Source organism: Aricia agestis, chromosome 2 (genome assembly GCF_905147365.1).
Source record: "Aricia agestis chromosome 2, ilAriAges1.1, whole genome shotgun sequence".
NCBI lineage: Eukaryota > Metazoa > Arthropoda > Insecta > Lepidoptera > Lycaenidae > Aricia > Aricia agestis.
Window position 1 is genome coordinate 8,546,440 of NC_056407.1, and position 16,123 is coordinate 8,562,562.

At 37.5% G+C, this 16,123-nt stretch overlaps 1 protein-coding gene across 1 annotated transcript; it reads left to right on the forward strand.

Annotated features, from left to right (window-relative positions):
• Positions 1-407: 407 nt before the first annotated feature.
• LOC121738487 (39S ribosomal protein L46, mitochondrial) lies at positions 408-4,278 on the forward strand. Its single transcript, XM_042130561.1, has 6 exons — positions 408-515; positions 596-758; positions 1,547-1,680; positions 1,874-2,016; positions 2,419-2,544; positions 4,074-4,278. Exons 1-6 carry the CDS (start codon positions 458-460, stop codon positions 4,218-4,220), a joined length of 771 nt encoding a protein of 256 aa, XP_041986495.1. The 5' UTR covers positions 408-457; the 3' UTR covers positions 4,221-4,278.
• Positions 4,279-16,123: the final 11,845 nt, after the last annotated feature.

The window sequence follows — 16,123 nt, forward strand, 5'->3', positions numbered from 1 at the left end:
TAATTAGTGGTTGCTACTCGCTACTGCACACAAACATCGTTTGCACTCAGTTTAATAAATTTTAATACACAAGACGTGAACACTGGTTAAACTAATTTTTAATGTATTTAATGTATATTTTTATTTTTGTGGTGTGGGGAGTAGGGGACTAAATCCACTAAACTACTTGACAAATTTTTCGTGATTCGTACCTACTCATATATTTTAGCCACTAAATATCTTAGAAATAATTTATAATAAATTATAACTCGTAGGTATGACCAAAGTACCTACTGATTAAAAAAAAAAACTGATAGCTTATCAGCTGTTCAGCTGTCAGAAGTGACAGATGACAGTTTAAAATTTTTATAAACACGGCCAATTAAATTTTATTAATAAAAAAGAAGAAGAAATTTTATTATTATTTTGAAAAATATTTAAAAAAAGTTATACATAAATTATCACTTATTATCTAAAGATGCTTAGAAAATTAATAAATATTAAAATCAGAACTGGGGTCACACATTTTGTACGAGGTATAAATAATAATAACCTCAAAGTTCAAAAACAAATTTTCATGAACTTTTCGTGTTTATTTCTTTCTTTTGTGTTACAGCACGATCAACTTGGGACATAATAACAGGAGTTTGTGTGGAAAGATTACCTGTAGTTTCACCACCACTAAACGAAATTCAAAAAAAGTTTAAAGATTTACTTTGGACGGTAGAAGTTGAGAAAAGTCTCAAATCTGACCATGAGTTACGACATGAAAATGACAAGTAAGTTAATAATAAATTTATAGATGTAATATTAAGTTATGTGAACTCATGAGAAGCACTAGCAAGTAATAGCAGAATTTTTTACTTGTTATGTCATTAATTTTAAGAGTAAGAGCTAAAGCTAAGGCCTAATGCTAAGTCTACTACTACTCAAATACGGTTTTGCTCGATTAAGCAATAACGTTGAGTGGCCCGGGATTTCGTCCACACATTCAGCATTGCTCGATAGTTTTATTTTAAATTGATATGTTTAATTCAATCAAGCCGGCTCGACGTGAGCCATCAAGCGGCTCGATGCGAGCCTTCGAACTGTGAGTTTTGCGGTTCACACAGTAATTATTACTCGATTTGGAGTAAAACTATCGAGCAAAACTGCATGTGAGTACTTAGCATAAGGATATTATGAGTAAAATAGTCCTTAGCCAATGAAATATAATGTTGCAATAATTGATAAGAGTGAAGAATTAGTAAAAATGTAGAAAATACAAAAAAATACTAATCTTTGTTATTATGCGTTAATGATTACAGAGTTGTGGGAATCAGCTAGTGTTTCGTAATTGTTTTTTTTCTTCCAACTGTGTCGTCATCGTCGTTTGGGGATCATTAAGGCATAATTTTACTAGGTGACCACTCCTGAAAATGTTATTAGGTGCTTTTTACGAACAAATTAAAGTTTGACAAAGTACTCATACTAATTAATAGTAACTAAAAAATATATATCATATTTATGTCCAGCAGTGGACGACTATAGGCTGATATGATGATGATGATGATGATTTATGTTGTAGGGTTCAAGCTGAGTTACTTAAAAATGAATCTGTTGATGTGGACCTTGACACTGTAAGTAAAATTACTGCTCAGGACTTTGAAGATGCATCTAATGATGAACTGGCTAAGTTCAAATTCGCTGATGTTGTTACAGGTATTTTATCAAAAACACAAAGTTTCTATTTGAAATCCAAAGTATTGTTAGATTTATATTTATATTATTTTTTTATAATCAATTATTTCTTTATCTAGGGCCAATTAATTTAAAATTATACCTTATGTCATAATAAAGTTTATGTCATAATTAGGTTTAGTAAGGTTTTAAATGTTTTATTTTAACTTTTCAGAAGCCGACAAAAAGGGCGACAAATCAACACACGACAGGCACCTCCAGAGACACTTGGTGTTAGTGAAGCCCATTACTTTAGGCCAAGATACCAAAACCTTGTTACCTCAGGGACATTGGTCAGAGGGAGAAACATTGAGACAGGTGACCTTCCTTTTGTTATATTACATGGGGATTTGGTATATTTCTGACAGTTATATAAATACATATTATGTATAATTTCTTTCCAGTTTAAACTGAAAGTAAATCGAAAATTCTTTACTATAATAGTAAGTTACTATAATAGTTAAAAGTTCATTAATTCTCTTAAATATATAGAATATTTTGTTGGCAATGACTATACTAATTACTGATTGGGCAGCTGACTACTGGACTGATTTTGATGAAACATTATAGTTTGTGGTGGATAATAGAGAGTGGATCATGTTTAAATGATAGCAAACAACTTTTTATACCCAAAAAGAAAAGTATCAAGTCGCGGAAAACACATAATTATTAATTTTTGTTTTTCCTAACTTTTGTGTTATTTATTTATATTATTTTCAGACTGCAGAACGAGTTGTCAGAGAAAATTTTGGAACAGAACTCAAAGTAAAGTTCCTATCAAATGCTCCATGCGGATTTTATAAATATAAATACCCCAGTGAAATAAATGGAAAAGTTGGCGCCAAAGTAAGTATTGTAGTGCATGTTTATCATTCATACTTATTATGAATTATTGAAGAAATTCTTCAATACAGTTTCATTGAAGAGTAATCCAAAGTTGTTCCACTAAATTTGGTTAATTATGATTTAACTTACTTATTTAATATTGAATATAAATAATATCCAAATGTTACCTTACATATATTTAGAAATTTTTAAGACAATATTTCTTGGAAACTTGATCGTCTGTATTCTGAATCAATTTATAAAATATAACACTAGATGGCGTTGAGAGGTAGTCCCCACAATCGACAATGAAAAGTTATTGTTTTCTTTTCGATCATAAATTGTATTTTTCTATTTAATTTTAAATAATGACATTATTAATACCATATGCTTATTTTTATGGTATTTTACTAGGGCGCCTCGCTTACTGTACGCGAAGTACTCCAGTGCCGAATTTATATTTTTTACTAGATATTCCGCGCGGCTTCGCCCCCGTAATTTAGGAATGTCACGGAAACCGTACATTTTTCCGCAAAAAAAGAAACCTGTGTCCTTTCACGTGGTCTATTCTTCATGTGTGCCAAATGACATAAAAATTGCTCCAGTACGTTCAAATAAGCCCTTTCAAATAATTTCCCCCGTTTTTTCCACACTTTCCTCTATTTCTTCGCTCCTATTAGTCTAAGCGTGATAAAATATAACCTATAGCCTTTCTCGATAAGTAGGCTATCTAACACTGAAATAATTTTTCAAATCGGACCAGTAGTTCCTGAGATTAGCGGTTCAAATAAACCCTTTCAAATAATTTCCCCCCGTTTTTTCCACACTTTCCTCTATTTCTTCGCTCCTATTAGTATTAGCGTGATAAAATATAGCCTATAGCCTTCCTCGATAAATGGGCTATTGATATCCCATTGTAGATAGTGTTAGAACACTGAAAGATTTTTTTAAATCGGACCAGTAGTTCCTGAGATTAGCGCGTTCAAACAAACAAACAAACTCTTCCCAATTATAATATTATAGTATAGATGAGGTTAGCCCCTTTTATTTTCGTCACCCCGTGTACTTTTAGAGCCTCTATGGACGCTTCTAAGGGGGCAGGACGCTGCCGTCCCTAGGCCGTGGCCTATTTGTAAATCCGGCCTATTAACGGCCTATTTGTAAATCCGGGGCTGAAGTACTCCGTACGCCTTTCCATGTGAAAATACCCCATAACACTATTTTTAACCGACTTCAAGAAAAGGAAGTTATCATTGTAATATTATGAGGACCTTCTATTGGTATAATATATAATTCTGCTTCTGTAAATATGTCGTTTTCGTAAACAAAATCAGTCTCTAGAAAGACCGTCTAAAATCTTGATCAAGTCTCTAGGAAGCTTGTAATTTAATTTATCAAACCTATAAAAATTTCCTCTACCCTGTAGGTGTTCTTCTAATATACCTTCAACCTTGCAGGTATTCTTATTAAATTTAATCTACCTTGCAGGTATTCTTATTAGATGTCATCTACCTTGCAGGTATTCTTCTAAGATCTAATCTTCCTTGCAGGTATTCTTCTACTATGCGCACCATGAGGCAGGCGAAGTGGATAAGAAGACCAAAGCGAACTGGCTGACACGGAGCGAGATGACACAGGTGCTGCCAGACAAATACAACAAGTCCGTACAGAACTTTCTAATTGAGGAATCTTATTAGTTTATGTAAATATTTAGTTTAAAATTAGTGTAGCAATAAATAAGGGTTAATTTTTAAACGTATTTTTAATATAATCTTAAACATCAAATTCGTTATTCTTTCAAAATGATAGGTTTGAAATGTCTGAAATAACTGAAACTAAAAATTATCACAAAAGTTTTCGATTTACAAAAAGCTTTGTATATTACCAGTTAGCATCGCATCGCCTTATCACGTTTGTGATCTGTGATTATTTAGCCAAAAGTTCGTATCAGAAGTTTTTATCCTAAACACAATATGTACTTAGTACGTCTTACTTCTTACTCGTGGATGCTCGTGATCGTACTGAGACTGTACGGTCGGCCACTCAAAGTGTGTTTACATAGGAACTCCAGATTGTTATTAGTTATTGCTTTTGTTAAGTGCGCAATTTATATTTTCCACAATTATGGCAAAACAAAATTTAACGAGAATCCACGGGCCGCGCTTCACGGTAATGCTTCGAAATAGAAGCTTATTTAAACAATGATCGTGATTTACGGGTAAACACATTCGGCCGATCGGATCCAGCGCTTTTGGGGTTCGCTGCTAACCCATTATAAACTCTGTCGACCTCGAACAAGGCACGAATTCGATCGCCGAACTCTCCGCGTTCGTGTTACTTGTACAATTTTGTTTTTGAAGTGTATCTCGTTGCGATGAAAGTACAATTTACATTGTGTATATTTAGGTTAAGATGTAAGATGTTTGCTGCACTCTTCAAGGCTCCCAGTCGTCTTTCGCCGTACGTTTACAAACATTACCGCTCGCTGTTTCTTGTTTTGTACCATGTAATATTAAATAATCCTCAACGAAGAGTAAATAATTTCAATCGTTGAGATTACCTACATATTTTGTAGGTATGTTTGTTTGGCAGTAGATAGATTAATTGTCATCAAAAATGTGAAAAAAAAGTCGGCCATGCGAGTTGGACTCCCGTACGAAGGTTTTCGTACGTATTATTGAGCAAAAATAGGCAAAAATCTGATTTTTGTATGGGAGCCCCCTTAATTATTTGGTTTCTTTAAATTTTAATATTAATAATAATATTAAAGCATAAATACAACCGAGTATTTTGTGAACATTTTAAGTGGCTAGGTAGGTACCTGTTGCGTCAACAGGCAACAGTGTTGCCATTATGGGTATAGAGCAAAAATAGCAAAAAAAAAAATTAATGTTCGTTGTATGGGCGCCCCCTTTAAATATTTAATTGATTTTGTTTTTAGAAATTGTTGTTATAGCGGCAACAGATATACCTACACAATCTGTGAAAATTTCAGAAGTCTAGCTATAGCGGTTCTTGTGATACAGACGGACAGACAACGAAGTCTCAGTAATAGGATCCCGTTTTCATGGGCGGCGGCGGCAGAAATAATTTCCAAGGGGTGCAGATTTTAGTTTTGTTTCTTTTCTTTTTACTTTTAACGGACGATAGTGACTGTCTATTTATGTCAACATGCCGAGAAATTACGAACTAACTTTGTACGGCATGGTGATAGGGTTACAAAATGCTTTTTATTTCAATAATTATTCCTGTTGATCCCGAGATTCCCAAGGGGTGCAAGTGGACCACCTGGTACCCCCCTGCCGGCGCCCATGCCCGTTTTTACCCTTTGGGTACGGAACCCTAAAAATGTTATGCTTTATAAACATAACAATAATATTCTTTGATGTATTTTGTATAGGCACTTAGGTACATAATATAATAAGGCCTAACGATTCCCTTTCGCAAGGTTATGAAGAAGGCCAAAAATATTCCGCCGGCAACACTTAAAACTTCCTCAATCTCATATAAGTATTTTTAATTTTCCGATGTTAGTGAATAGTGAGGATAAAGTATTAAGTATTTTGATGACTTTTATACCGGAAGGCGGAAGTCCGATATTTACAACAAATCTTAGTTAAATATTTTTGAAATTTTATTATCATAGGGCATAGGCGAAGTTAGATCAGTGGCACTCAACCTTTTTTTATACGGGCCACAAACACGTTTTGGTCTTGGTGTGTCCAAAATGTTTTAGGTCTAAAAAATAACGTTCGACAAGATTTTCACGACTGCACTATTTTTCCGGTGGGTATGAATTTCAAAATGGCGGACCGCAGGTTGAGTATAGGTGTGTTAGACCTTTAAATTATTATAATGCTGTAGGCAGCATTTTGTTTGCGATTAAGACTTAAGCCCAAGGCAGCGAAAGTCAAGACCAAATCGTGCTAAATCTGTTTGTTTTGTTCAGCGTAACCCGTGCGCTACTATATTTCCTACAGAAACACCATTAGTAAGTACTATAAATAAGTAGCACTATTAACAAAATATATTAACTCGGAATCTCGGAATCGACTCCAACGATTTTCATGAAATTTAGTATATAGGGGATTTCGGGGGCGATAAATCGATCTAGCTAGGAATCATTTTCAGAAAATGTCTTTTTATTCGTGTTTTATCGATAATCGATAAACTGAAAAATATGACTCTTCCTGACATCTATTGGCGAATAATAACACTATTTTGTTAGCAACTAATTATTTTAACGACCAGCAGATGGCGTTATTAAGTAACACGAAGTCAATGAGTGTTTGCTATACCGAGCAAAGCTCGGTCATCCAGGTACTACTGCGATATAAATATAAATGCGAAAGTGACGACGTCTGTGGCTCAGTTGGTGGGCTTTTGGTAGCTCAAGCCGGGGGTCGCGGGTTCGAATCACGCCGAGTGAACAAAAAGTTTTCAAAATTCCTGGGTCATGGATGGTGCATTAAATATGTGTATAATATAATAAAAATCTTAAATATAATGTATAGTATAAAAGTAATAAATATATCTATTTCCGTTGTCTGGTAGGTACCCGTAACAGGTACTTAGCACAGGGCCAGACTGACGTGGTGTGAAGCGTCCATAGATAAAAAAAGTGTGTATGTCTGTTTGCTTATACCGCTCCGATTTTGATGAAAATTATGAAAATTGGAGATACTTTGAGTCCTGGGAAAGAACTCTAGGATATACTTTATCTCGAAAAAATCTACGTTTCCAGCCCCATAAACGAATGACCGCGAAGCGGAGTAGCGGGCATGGACTAGTTTTCTTTAAAACACACGACCATCAAAAGACGATGATATCGATTTGTATCAAATGCTTCGTTAATATCATCATCAATAGATAACATTATTATATTTTTAAACGATGATCTCTGGGATAACACCGCTCCTTTTCTACAGAAAAATTAGGTATTAATGTGCCCTATCAACAAATATTTTAAAAATAAATGAGATTCATATTTAAGTAAACGTAAATTAAAAAGGGAATCCATTTCGTCGTTCGCGGCGGGGGTGGCACGCAGGGGTCTCCGCTGGTACCATTATTGATAAAATTCTTACACCAAGCCATAATAATTATTTTTCTACATTCCATAATTTTATTATACTCGCCGCTACCAGCGGGTCGTGTTAAAAGTTTCAGGTTACTAATTGAATGGAAACAATTAAATTTTTGAAATTATAGAAGGTATGTAAGTATATGAAGTTTACCTATGTAGACACGATTATCCATACTTATATTATAAATGCGAAAGTGTGTCTGTCTGTCTGTCTGTCTGTTACCTCTTCACGCCCAAACCGCTGAACCGATTTTGCTGAAATTTAGCATGGAGATACTTTGAGTCCCGGGAAAGGACACAGGATAGTTTTTATCCCGGAAAAATGTACGGTTCCCGCGCGATAAATGAGTTTTGGCGCAACAGAGTTGCGGGCGTCATCTAGTAATGTATAATTTTGGTAATAATGTATAGGAGGGAAAATCGAACGAGTATGTTGAAAGAAAATTCAGGTTCCTAAATTATAATATTGTTGAAGGTTTTCATATAGCTGACGATTTCATATATTATGTGTTCATATTAACACCTAATTAGGTGGTAAACTAAACAGGTACCTAATTAGTCTAATTACATAAACGTTGCGTCTGTCTTTCGAATTTAATTAACAAGCTCTTAATTACCTACTTAAAAGCTACACACTTCTATCGCTTTTTTCTTCATCGTTCAATGTTTTTGCGAGGTATAAAACAATTAACACCATGATTCATAGACACACTATAAATTACAGTCGAAGAAATCATCAGCTTATCTACAACAATCGATGGACTGTAAAAAGAGCCGCCGAAAATTCACATTAGCTGCGTTAAATATAGATAAAACCCGGTAATAGAAAATAAGTGGGCCATTGTTCCAAATTTAATGGACCACCCGACGGATCGGAGGTGGAATCTTCGCAAAAACGTTCCGGAATGGCCGCAGAAAAAAGAAGGATCTCGAAGGATTCCGTAAAGTATTTTATCTCTCGCAGATAGCGGCTGCAGTGTCAAATCGTCAACAATGTAAGCTTATCGTATATTGCAAAAGGTTTTCAGATAGTTGGAACTCATTTTTTTAGTTATTTACTAAATAAACAAACAACACATAACAGGTACAGTACCTGTAATGTTTTTTTTTTATGAAATAAAAACAACTTCCGTCGCCCATGGAAAGCAACTTCCGTCGCCCATGGACACTCGCAGCATCAGAAGAGCTGCAGGTGCGTTGCCGGCCTTCTAAGGGGTAATAGGGGAGGGTAGGGAAGGGAATAGGGGAGGGTACGGAAGGGAATAGGGGAGGGTACGGAAGGAAATAGGGGAGGGTAGGGAAAGGAAAAGGGTAGGGGATTGGGCCTCCGGTAAAGTCACTTACTCGGCGAAACACAGCGGAAGCGCTGTTTCACGCCGGTTTTCTGTGAGGACGTGGTATTTCTCCGGTCGAGCCGGCCCATTCGTGCCGAAGCATGGCTCTCCCACGTCAAAAATGTTTTGCGGAGTCGCTCTAAGTGATTTCTTTTCATCATGAAAAAGGAAAATAAAGCTCGCTATGCCTTTTCGGTTTACGCCTTTACATTAGTTGTCAGTGTTGCACATTCAGTACAATACTGATAACCTACAGAAACAATTTAAGGGAATTCCCTAGGCATAATACGAATTTCTCTCGACTGAGTTGTTATGATTACCTAATGGCGCATCCACACATGCCGCCGGCTTATACCGCCGGGTTTGTCGCCGGCTTTCGGACTGCCTTGCCACCGAAGCCGGCGGCATGTGTGGATACAGCATAAGGTGGGGTTGCAAACCTGTCATATTTATTTAGAAATGAGAGAAATTCTCAGAAGTTCATGTTAGATAGAGGTTTCTGGTAAGGCTTCGAGGGCTACTTGGTAGCTACGCCACTTGCTACCTTTACTAATTAGCCACGGCGAAATAAAAGCGAGTGTTTAGCTGCTAGGCACTCGCTTTTATTTCGTCGTGGCTAATTAGTAAAGGTAGCAAGGTGTAAGAATTTCGTGTCCTAATGTACGTTGTTAATTGATTTTTTGTCATTTAACATAAAACTTTGCGTGCCTGCGATGACTAATACTGCCACCCCAAAGCATATAAAGGTACCGTAGTGAAGTGTCACATTCCCAAAATTCCTCAGATAAGGGTGTCGGTATAAATAAAGGAAAGAAACAAATAGGAGCTGTCGGTGCTGGCAATTTTAAAACTTTGCTTATCTCCACTGACGTAGGCAACAATAGATCTGGTCTTAGTCATCAGCTACCCTGAGGATAATGTTTTGGGTACGTCAGGGTACTGAGAAATAGTGTTGAAAGAACACTATAAATATAGTGTGAAAATATGTTTTGTACTCTAGTTTTACTAATTGCGTCAGCTTTTTAGAGATTAGTTGGTGTCAAGAAAAAACTTTGATAAGGGTCGTTAGTAAACTACTGCCAGCTCATTAAAAAAAATACAGATTTGGAGTTAATTTGGTTAAAATTTGATCAAAGGAAAACTTCTTTGATGGGATAACTACCTGCAAAGTTTCCACGCTACAGGCAGCACCAGTATAGACAGAAAATAAAAAGTTGTGTTCGACGTTTGATAAACTTTCTGTTAATAATATGTTGATATGACGTTTGCAAAATGTCGGATTTTGGTCGGATTTTTACTTTATGTGCCAGTAGTGTCCTGTATTCCGACCTTCATAAGGTGGGTTTGATGTGAACATACATCTAATATTCTCTATTAGATACTATGTTCACACCAAACTCACTGTCGATGGCTGAACTTTAGCGAGTTGTACCTACGCAGTTCGCTATATTAATCGTATATATGTATACATTTTCACATTTTCCTTTATACCTCATGCTATTTCGCTTCAATATGAGCTAATAAACCTGCTCACATTCGACGGCTGACATTGGTGTGGTGTCCATGACTGTAGACGTAGAATATTAATTTAGGGGACCCCTATAAGAGGTAGCCGAAGGTGAAGGTTTAGATCTAGTATTAGAGATATTTGTGGATATAGGTCTAAGGTTTAAGTAGTTAAAGATATTGATGTTTTCATAAGCCTAGCTATAATTATTTACTCCTATGTCGTTTATTTATTTTTACACCAAGTATAGCCAGGTTGACAAACGCTCAAACTTTTTGTTGTTATTATGTAATCGTAACTTTAACTATTGCGGTCATATTATAGCGATGAACGCAACACATAATATTTGTATAGTTGCCATCTCGCTACATTAAATTAACAGAGAATTAACTAGTTTCAAAGGAAACCCTGTCATCAAACAACATTTTCTTACACCAATCTTGTACTAATTCTTTTATTAAAAATCAATCAGTGGATCATTCGGTCAGGAGTCGGAGCATGACTCGCTGGGCTGGTGCGCGTGAGGCATGCGCTGTAGCGGGCGTGTGAGCGTGCTCGTGCGCGGACGCCGCGCCGCGGCGCGAGTGTGCGCGGCCGTGCGCGAGTGTGCGCGCTGCCAGGTGGGCTCCCATTAGCAGCGAGCCTCGAGCGGCCGCTCTTCATCTTTATGATAATTATTTTCTGTTTGTTTTCGACGAAGAATCAGCCCGCCTCGCCGGCCGACGCTTCTCGGAACCGTCCTCCATTGTGGTAAATTAAAGCCGCCCGGACCCCTGCCACGACGAGAGATAATTCGACAGGATGCCGTATATTATTAATTGCACTATGACTTGTGGAAATTGAGCTCGGAGTTCAGTGAGTCATTCATTCTGGTGGCGGCCGCGTGGGAACGGGCCCCGCTCGTGATTTACACCCGTTTCCATTTTACGAGCTTTTAAAGTTCTATCGAAAATAGACGCTTCAAACTTTTCCTTTTTACATTCCGTTTACAGATAGCGACCGACGTATTAATAAGTCCGTGCGGGGACCGGGGCCGCCTCGGCCACCTCAGCCGCCGGTGAGGTACTTCGTTTGGCGCAATTTAAATGGGTTTCGAATTAACTATCGCGAGAAAGGAGCGATCGGTTCGTTAACTAAAGTTAACAAGGTCGTAAAGAAGAGGGCTCTAGCGGCCAATAAAAAGAAAAACAGTAAATAAGCCGAAAGGCCGCAATAAAAAACGGGAACCTCATAATGTTTACAATCTTGTGGCTTTATTCACTTTGTGTTCCAATTTCATGCTAAATCGAGCGGATAAAATCCTCCTTTATCAGGCAGACTCACCGTCTCTGCGTCCTTCCCCCCCCCCTCCCCCTGCGCCGTGCCGCGCCGCCCCCGCCCCCCGCACTCGCCCGCCGCACGCAGACCGCTATTAATGCACATTTAACATCAACCCTGAATGACGAATAACGCGTTGAAAGGGTCCATTAATAATAATTCAATTTGTGTGGATCCAAATGGACGTTTAATGATGTTCATTTATTTTATCCATTGATCCGTCCTAATTGGCCTGTATCGCTCGATTCAGGCGCGCATTCATTTTCGCTCATTCGCCGGCGCGGCGTGCCGGAAACGAGGATCCGTGGACGTCTAGATGGAATGTAGAAAAAATATATAAATAATCCATTATGATCTTTATGATGCTAAGACATAACTCCGAGAAAGGAACAGCTTCACAATTCAATGAGAATTTAAAGACCTTGTAGACTGTAGGTTTTATTTTTTTTATACAGAAGGTGAAAAAGTTGTTAAGAAAAATAATAATAGAATTTTGATTTCAATATACTTAAAGAAAACTATTTTCGTACCTTTGTGTATTAGTTAATCTAAACGATGATAATAATAATTATTAACAATTATAATGATTATAACTGCAGAAACGATGCTGCTACGTCGCTCTACGATGCTCTACGCCGCTCTACGACGCTCTACGGTGCGCTACGCCGCTTTCCGCTCTACGCTACGAGTATGCTGTGCGCTTTTCTGCAACGAAAAGCGGTAAGTTATGAGGTGTTTCCGATTTTCGTTAATGCCAAGCTATCTGTAGACTGTAGTTGCAGTAGTTGTGCTAACAGCAAATTATTATATTCGTTTTTTTCCTAGTTGAATGTAATGCTAGAGACCTAAATAAACTACAATATAACAAGAAGCAAAAGAAATGTCAAAACAATTTTTCGTGCTTTAGGCAAAGCGTACCCTGTGTACACACAACATAATATTTTAATTTTTTGTTCAATCGATATTTCAATGTAAGATCGTATACTCCCAAATTCATAATGCGTATGGAAATCTTCGCCTATTGTCGTAAACACGAAAATACCCGAATCTATGAAACGTAAGAGCCCCAAACAATGCACTTGCATTTTGGACCTTTCTTGTTCAAAGGAAATAGAAGTAAGCCGGTGGCTGTCCGCTGCCGCCGGTCCGTCAAAATAACTCACCGGGAAGCCATCGCGGCGTTACCATGTTTACGTCGCGTGCAAGCAACGTCAGACGCCTCTACGTCGCTTCAAAGCGCTGTTTTTCTTAAAGTTAAGTTGCAGCGACGTCTCCCGACGCTCGAGAAATACGACCGTTGCCGAAAAAATTACGAAAATTTCTATGCGCATTATCACTTTGGGATCACTGTATGATAAAATTTTCGTATCTTTTGCTGCCAATTTGCCAAAGTTCTCCGAAATAGCTGGCCTGATTTTAACCAAATTTGTGTCTTTATTTTTAGACCCACGCGAGGTCAGAAAATCGGTCTACGTCTATTTTACATAATATCATGCTATAGTCTCAAAACAAAGTTTTCCGGGCCACCTAGGGTCACAATATGATATTCACAAAACCTAGTGGTATTCTAGGTTTATTCAGTTTTAGATTCTCAAAAACAAGTCAATTAAAAATGCGTGTTAAGTGCGCACGGAGCTCAAGAGTGCATCGGTTAGGAGGCTCGACAGGTTATTAATTTTATGGTGTCGATGGCCGCTCGCACCTGGCCGCCGCGGTCACTGCGCCCGCGCCCCGCGCAGTGAATCAATCAGTGTGCCCACTGCCCAGTGACCAGTGCCTATTGCCCAGTACCCATTGTACAGTGCCCAGTGCACAGTGCCCAATACCAAGTGTACTTGACACAATCCTATAAAGTATTGTGTCAAGTGAGTTCTCTAACAATCTTTCTAGACCTTAGGGTCAATTCAGACCGCAACGTGACGGGGCGAGGCGCGACGCGACGCAACCTAAATTTGTATGGATTTGACAGATGTCGTCAATCTGTCAAATCCATACTAATTTAGAAATGTATCTACGCGTCACGTTGCGGTCTGAATTGACCCTAGTCGACAGACCAACGTCATTTGGTCGGATCATGTCAATTCAATGTAATTGTGATCTAGTTGGGTTTGACGTAACGCAACCAAACTGCGTAGGTCCCATAGAGGAATATCGGATAGAGGTCCCCCATCTGCCTAGGAATCAACTTCTCTGATAGTACATCCCAGTGTTACTACTTGGCCTAAATGCCTAGCGATTTAAAAACGTGAGGTTACAAAGATATTGTAATATTTCCTTGTAATTATAGTAAATGGAAATAATCGAGTGTGAGAATAATACTTCAGCTTAATACAGTTTTAATTTTAGAATTAAGTTAACTCTGTACTCTGTAGTAAAATTAAATGGTTTGTCGAATGACCCCAGAACTACATACCAATTTAGATTGCACGACAATTTCTTAAGAAAATTAGATTCAAGTAAATAGTGTCTCTGCTACATATTATTTAAACAAGTACTTACCTAAGTAAAACACATAGCCTTAGCTTTTTCAACATTATCATTCAATAACCCAGTAAACAACAACTATCATAATATTAAATATCGCAGTTTTCAATATACTTATTGTTGAGCTTAATTGTATATAGTTACAATATTTTTAGCAGTACCTACCTATAATGTACCTAATCTATCGGAGACTTAGAAATCAAACCTTGCTCAACACAGAGACAAGTTTTACCCGCGTCGTTTTTGCTATATCAAGCTGATTCAAAACTCAAATCACGTTAATGTGTGCATACGCCTGTTTCGGGAAAGGTATGAAGATTGTATTATGTATACATTATAATTTGTACTGTGAACTTACTCATAATGAGATGAAAATCAGCTTCGTAATTTCTATAGGTACATTATAGTTGACTCTACCCCTGATTCATAGACAAACTAGATGACTCCCGCAACTTTGTTGCACCAAAAATCGTTTATCGCACGGTAACCGTACACTTTAATGGGATAAAAAGTTTCCTTTAAAAAGTTTCCTTTCCCGGAACTCAAAGCATCTCCATACCAAATTTCAGCAAAATCGGTTCAGCGGTTTGGGTTTGAAGAGGTAACAGAACAGACAGACAGAAACACATCCACATTTATAATATTAGTATGGAATATGGATGTGGGTTTTGTTATTTTCTCGGTAAAACCATGCCGACAGATCATGGCTAACATAGACTTGATTATCCGACCAAATATCGCAGGCTCGAAATCTGCGATACATATTAATTTCTCTGGTGGTATAAATTGAATTCCTTATTTCGTTTCCAATCATTTTTGTTAAAAAAAATAAACAACAGACTATAAACTTTTTATAGAGAAGGAGCTATCAACGATGGTGAAGTCTGTAAGTATGTGGACGGCATTCCCCCGGACTGGTCCGCCATTACAATGTAAACTGTATGAATGCTGCTTCAATACTATCAACAGCGCTGATCATGTATTGAACCTAATAGTTTTGTGTCTGGCTCAGGGCTTCGAATATTATGGGTTGAGAAAATTTAGAGCTCCCAATATCGTAACGATTTGGCTTCAAATCTATACTAATAGTATAAAGCGGAAGAGTTTGTTTGTTTGAACGCACTAACCTCAGGAACTACGGTCCGATTTCAAAAATTATTTCAGTGTTAGATAGCCCATTTATTGAGGAAGGCTATAGACTATATTTTATCACGCTAAGACTAATAAGTGCGAATGAATAGAGGAAAATGTGGAAAAAAACGGGGGAAATTATTTTAAAGGGCTTATCTCACGAACAACTGGAGAATTTTTTCTGTTATTTGGCACCGATAAGAAGTAGACCACGTAAAGGATCATAGGTCTATTTTTGTGGACTAATTTGTCTGTGAAATATCTAATTTACGCTGGCGAAGGCGCGCGGAACGTCTAGTACTTTATATACTAGTAACGAAATTTTACAGGCCTTTGTATAGCAGTGGACGGCGATAGGCTATTAACTATTCCATTAATGTATTAGTATGACTGTGGGCCTCCAAACATGCGTCAGGAAAATACTTTAATAATCTTGGTCTGGACTCTGGAGTTCAGCAACGCCACTGAATCTGGAGTCTGGGGCACGGCAGTGCCCCACCAAGTCTCGAGCGAGGCCATTGTATACCAAGTTTTTACTGACTTCCAAAAAGGAGGAGGTTATACGTTCGGCTGTATGTATCTTTTTTTTTTTGTATGTTCAACGATAACTCAGCCGTTTGTGATCCGATTTTCGAAATTCTTGTGTTGTTGTATAGGATATAATCTTAATTTTTGTATAATAATTACGAAAGTGGTGAGATGATGATGGGATCTATGAGCAATCGAGGGAAATCCTTGAAA

Bases quoted from the DNA above. Each gene is read 5' to 3' on its own strand.
- LOC121738487 (XM_042130561.1), top strand. From the start codon at position 458: ATGCTTAGAAAATTAATAAATATTAAAATCAGAACTGGGGTCACACAT. The intron at 516-595 runs GTATAAATAATA...TTTGTGTTACAG, and splicing joins GGTCACACATTTTGTACGAG to CACGATCAACTTGGGACATA. The intron at 759-1,546 runs GTAAGTTAATAA...TTTATGTTGTAG, and splicing joins TTACGACATGAAAATGACAA to GGTTCAAGCTGAGTTACTTA.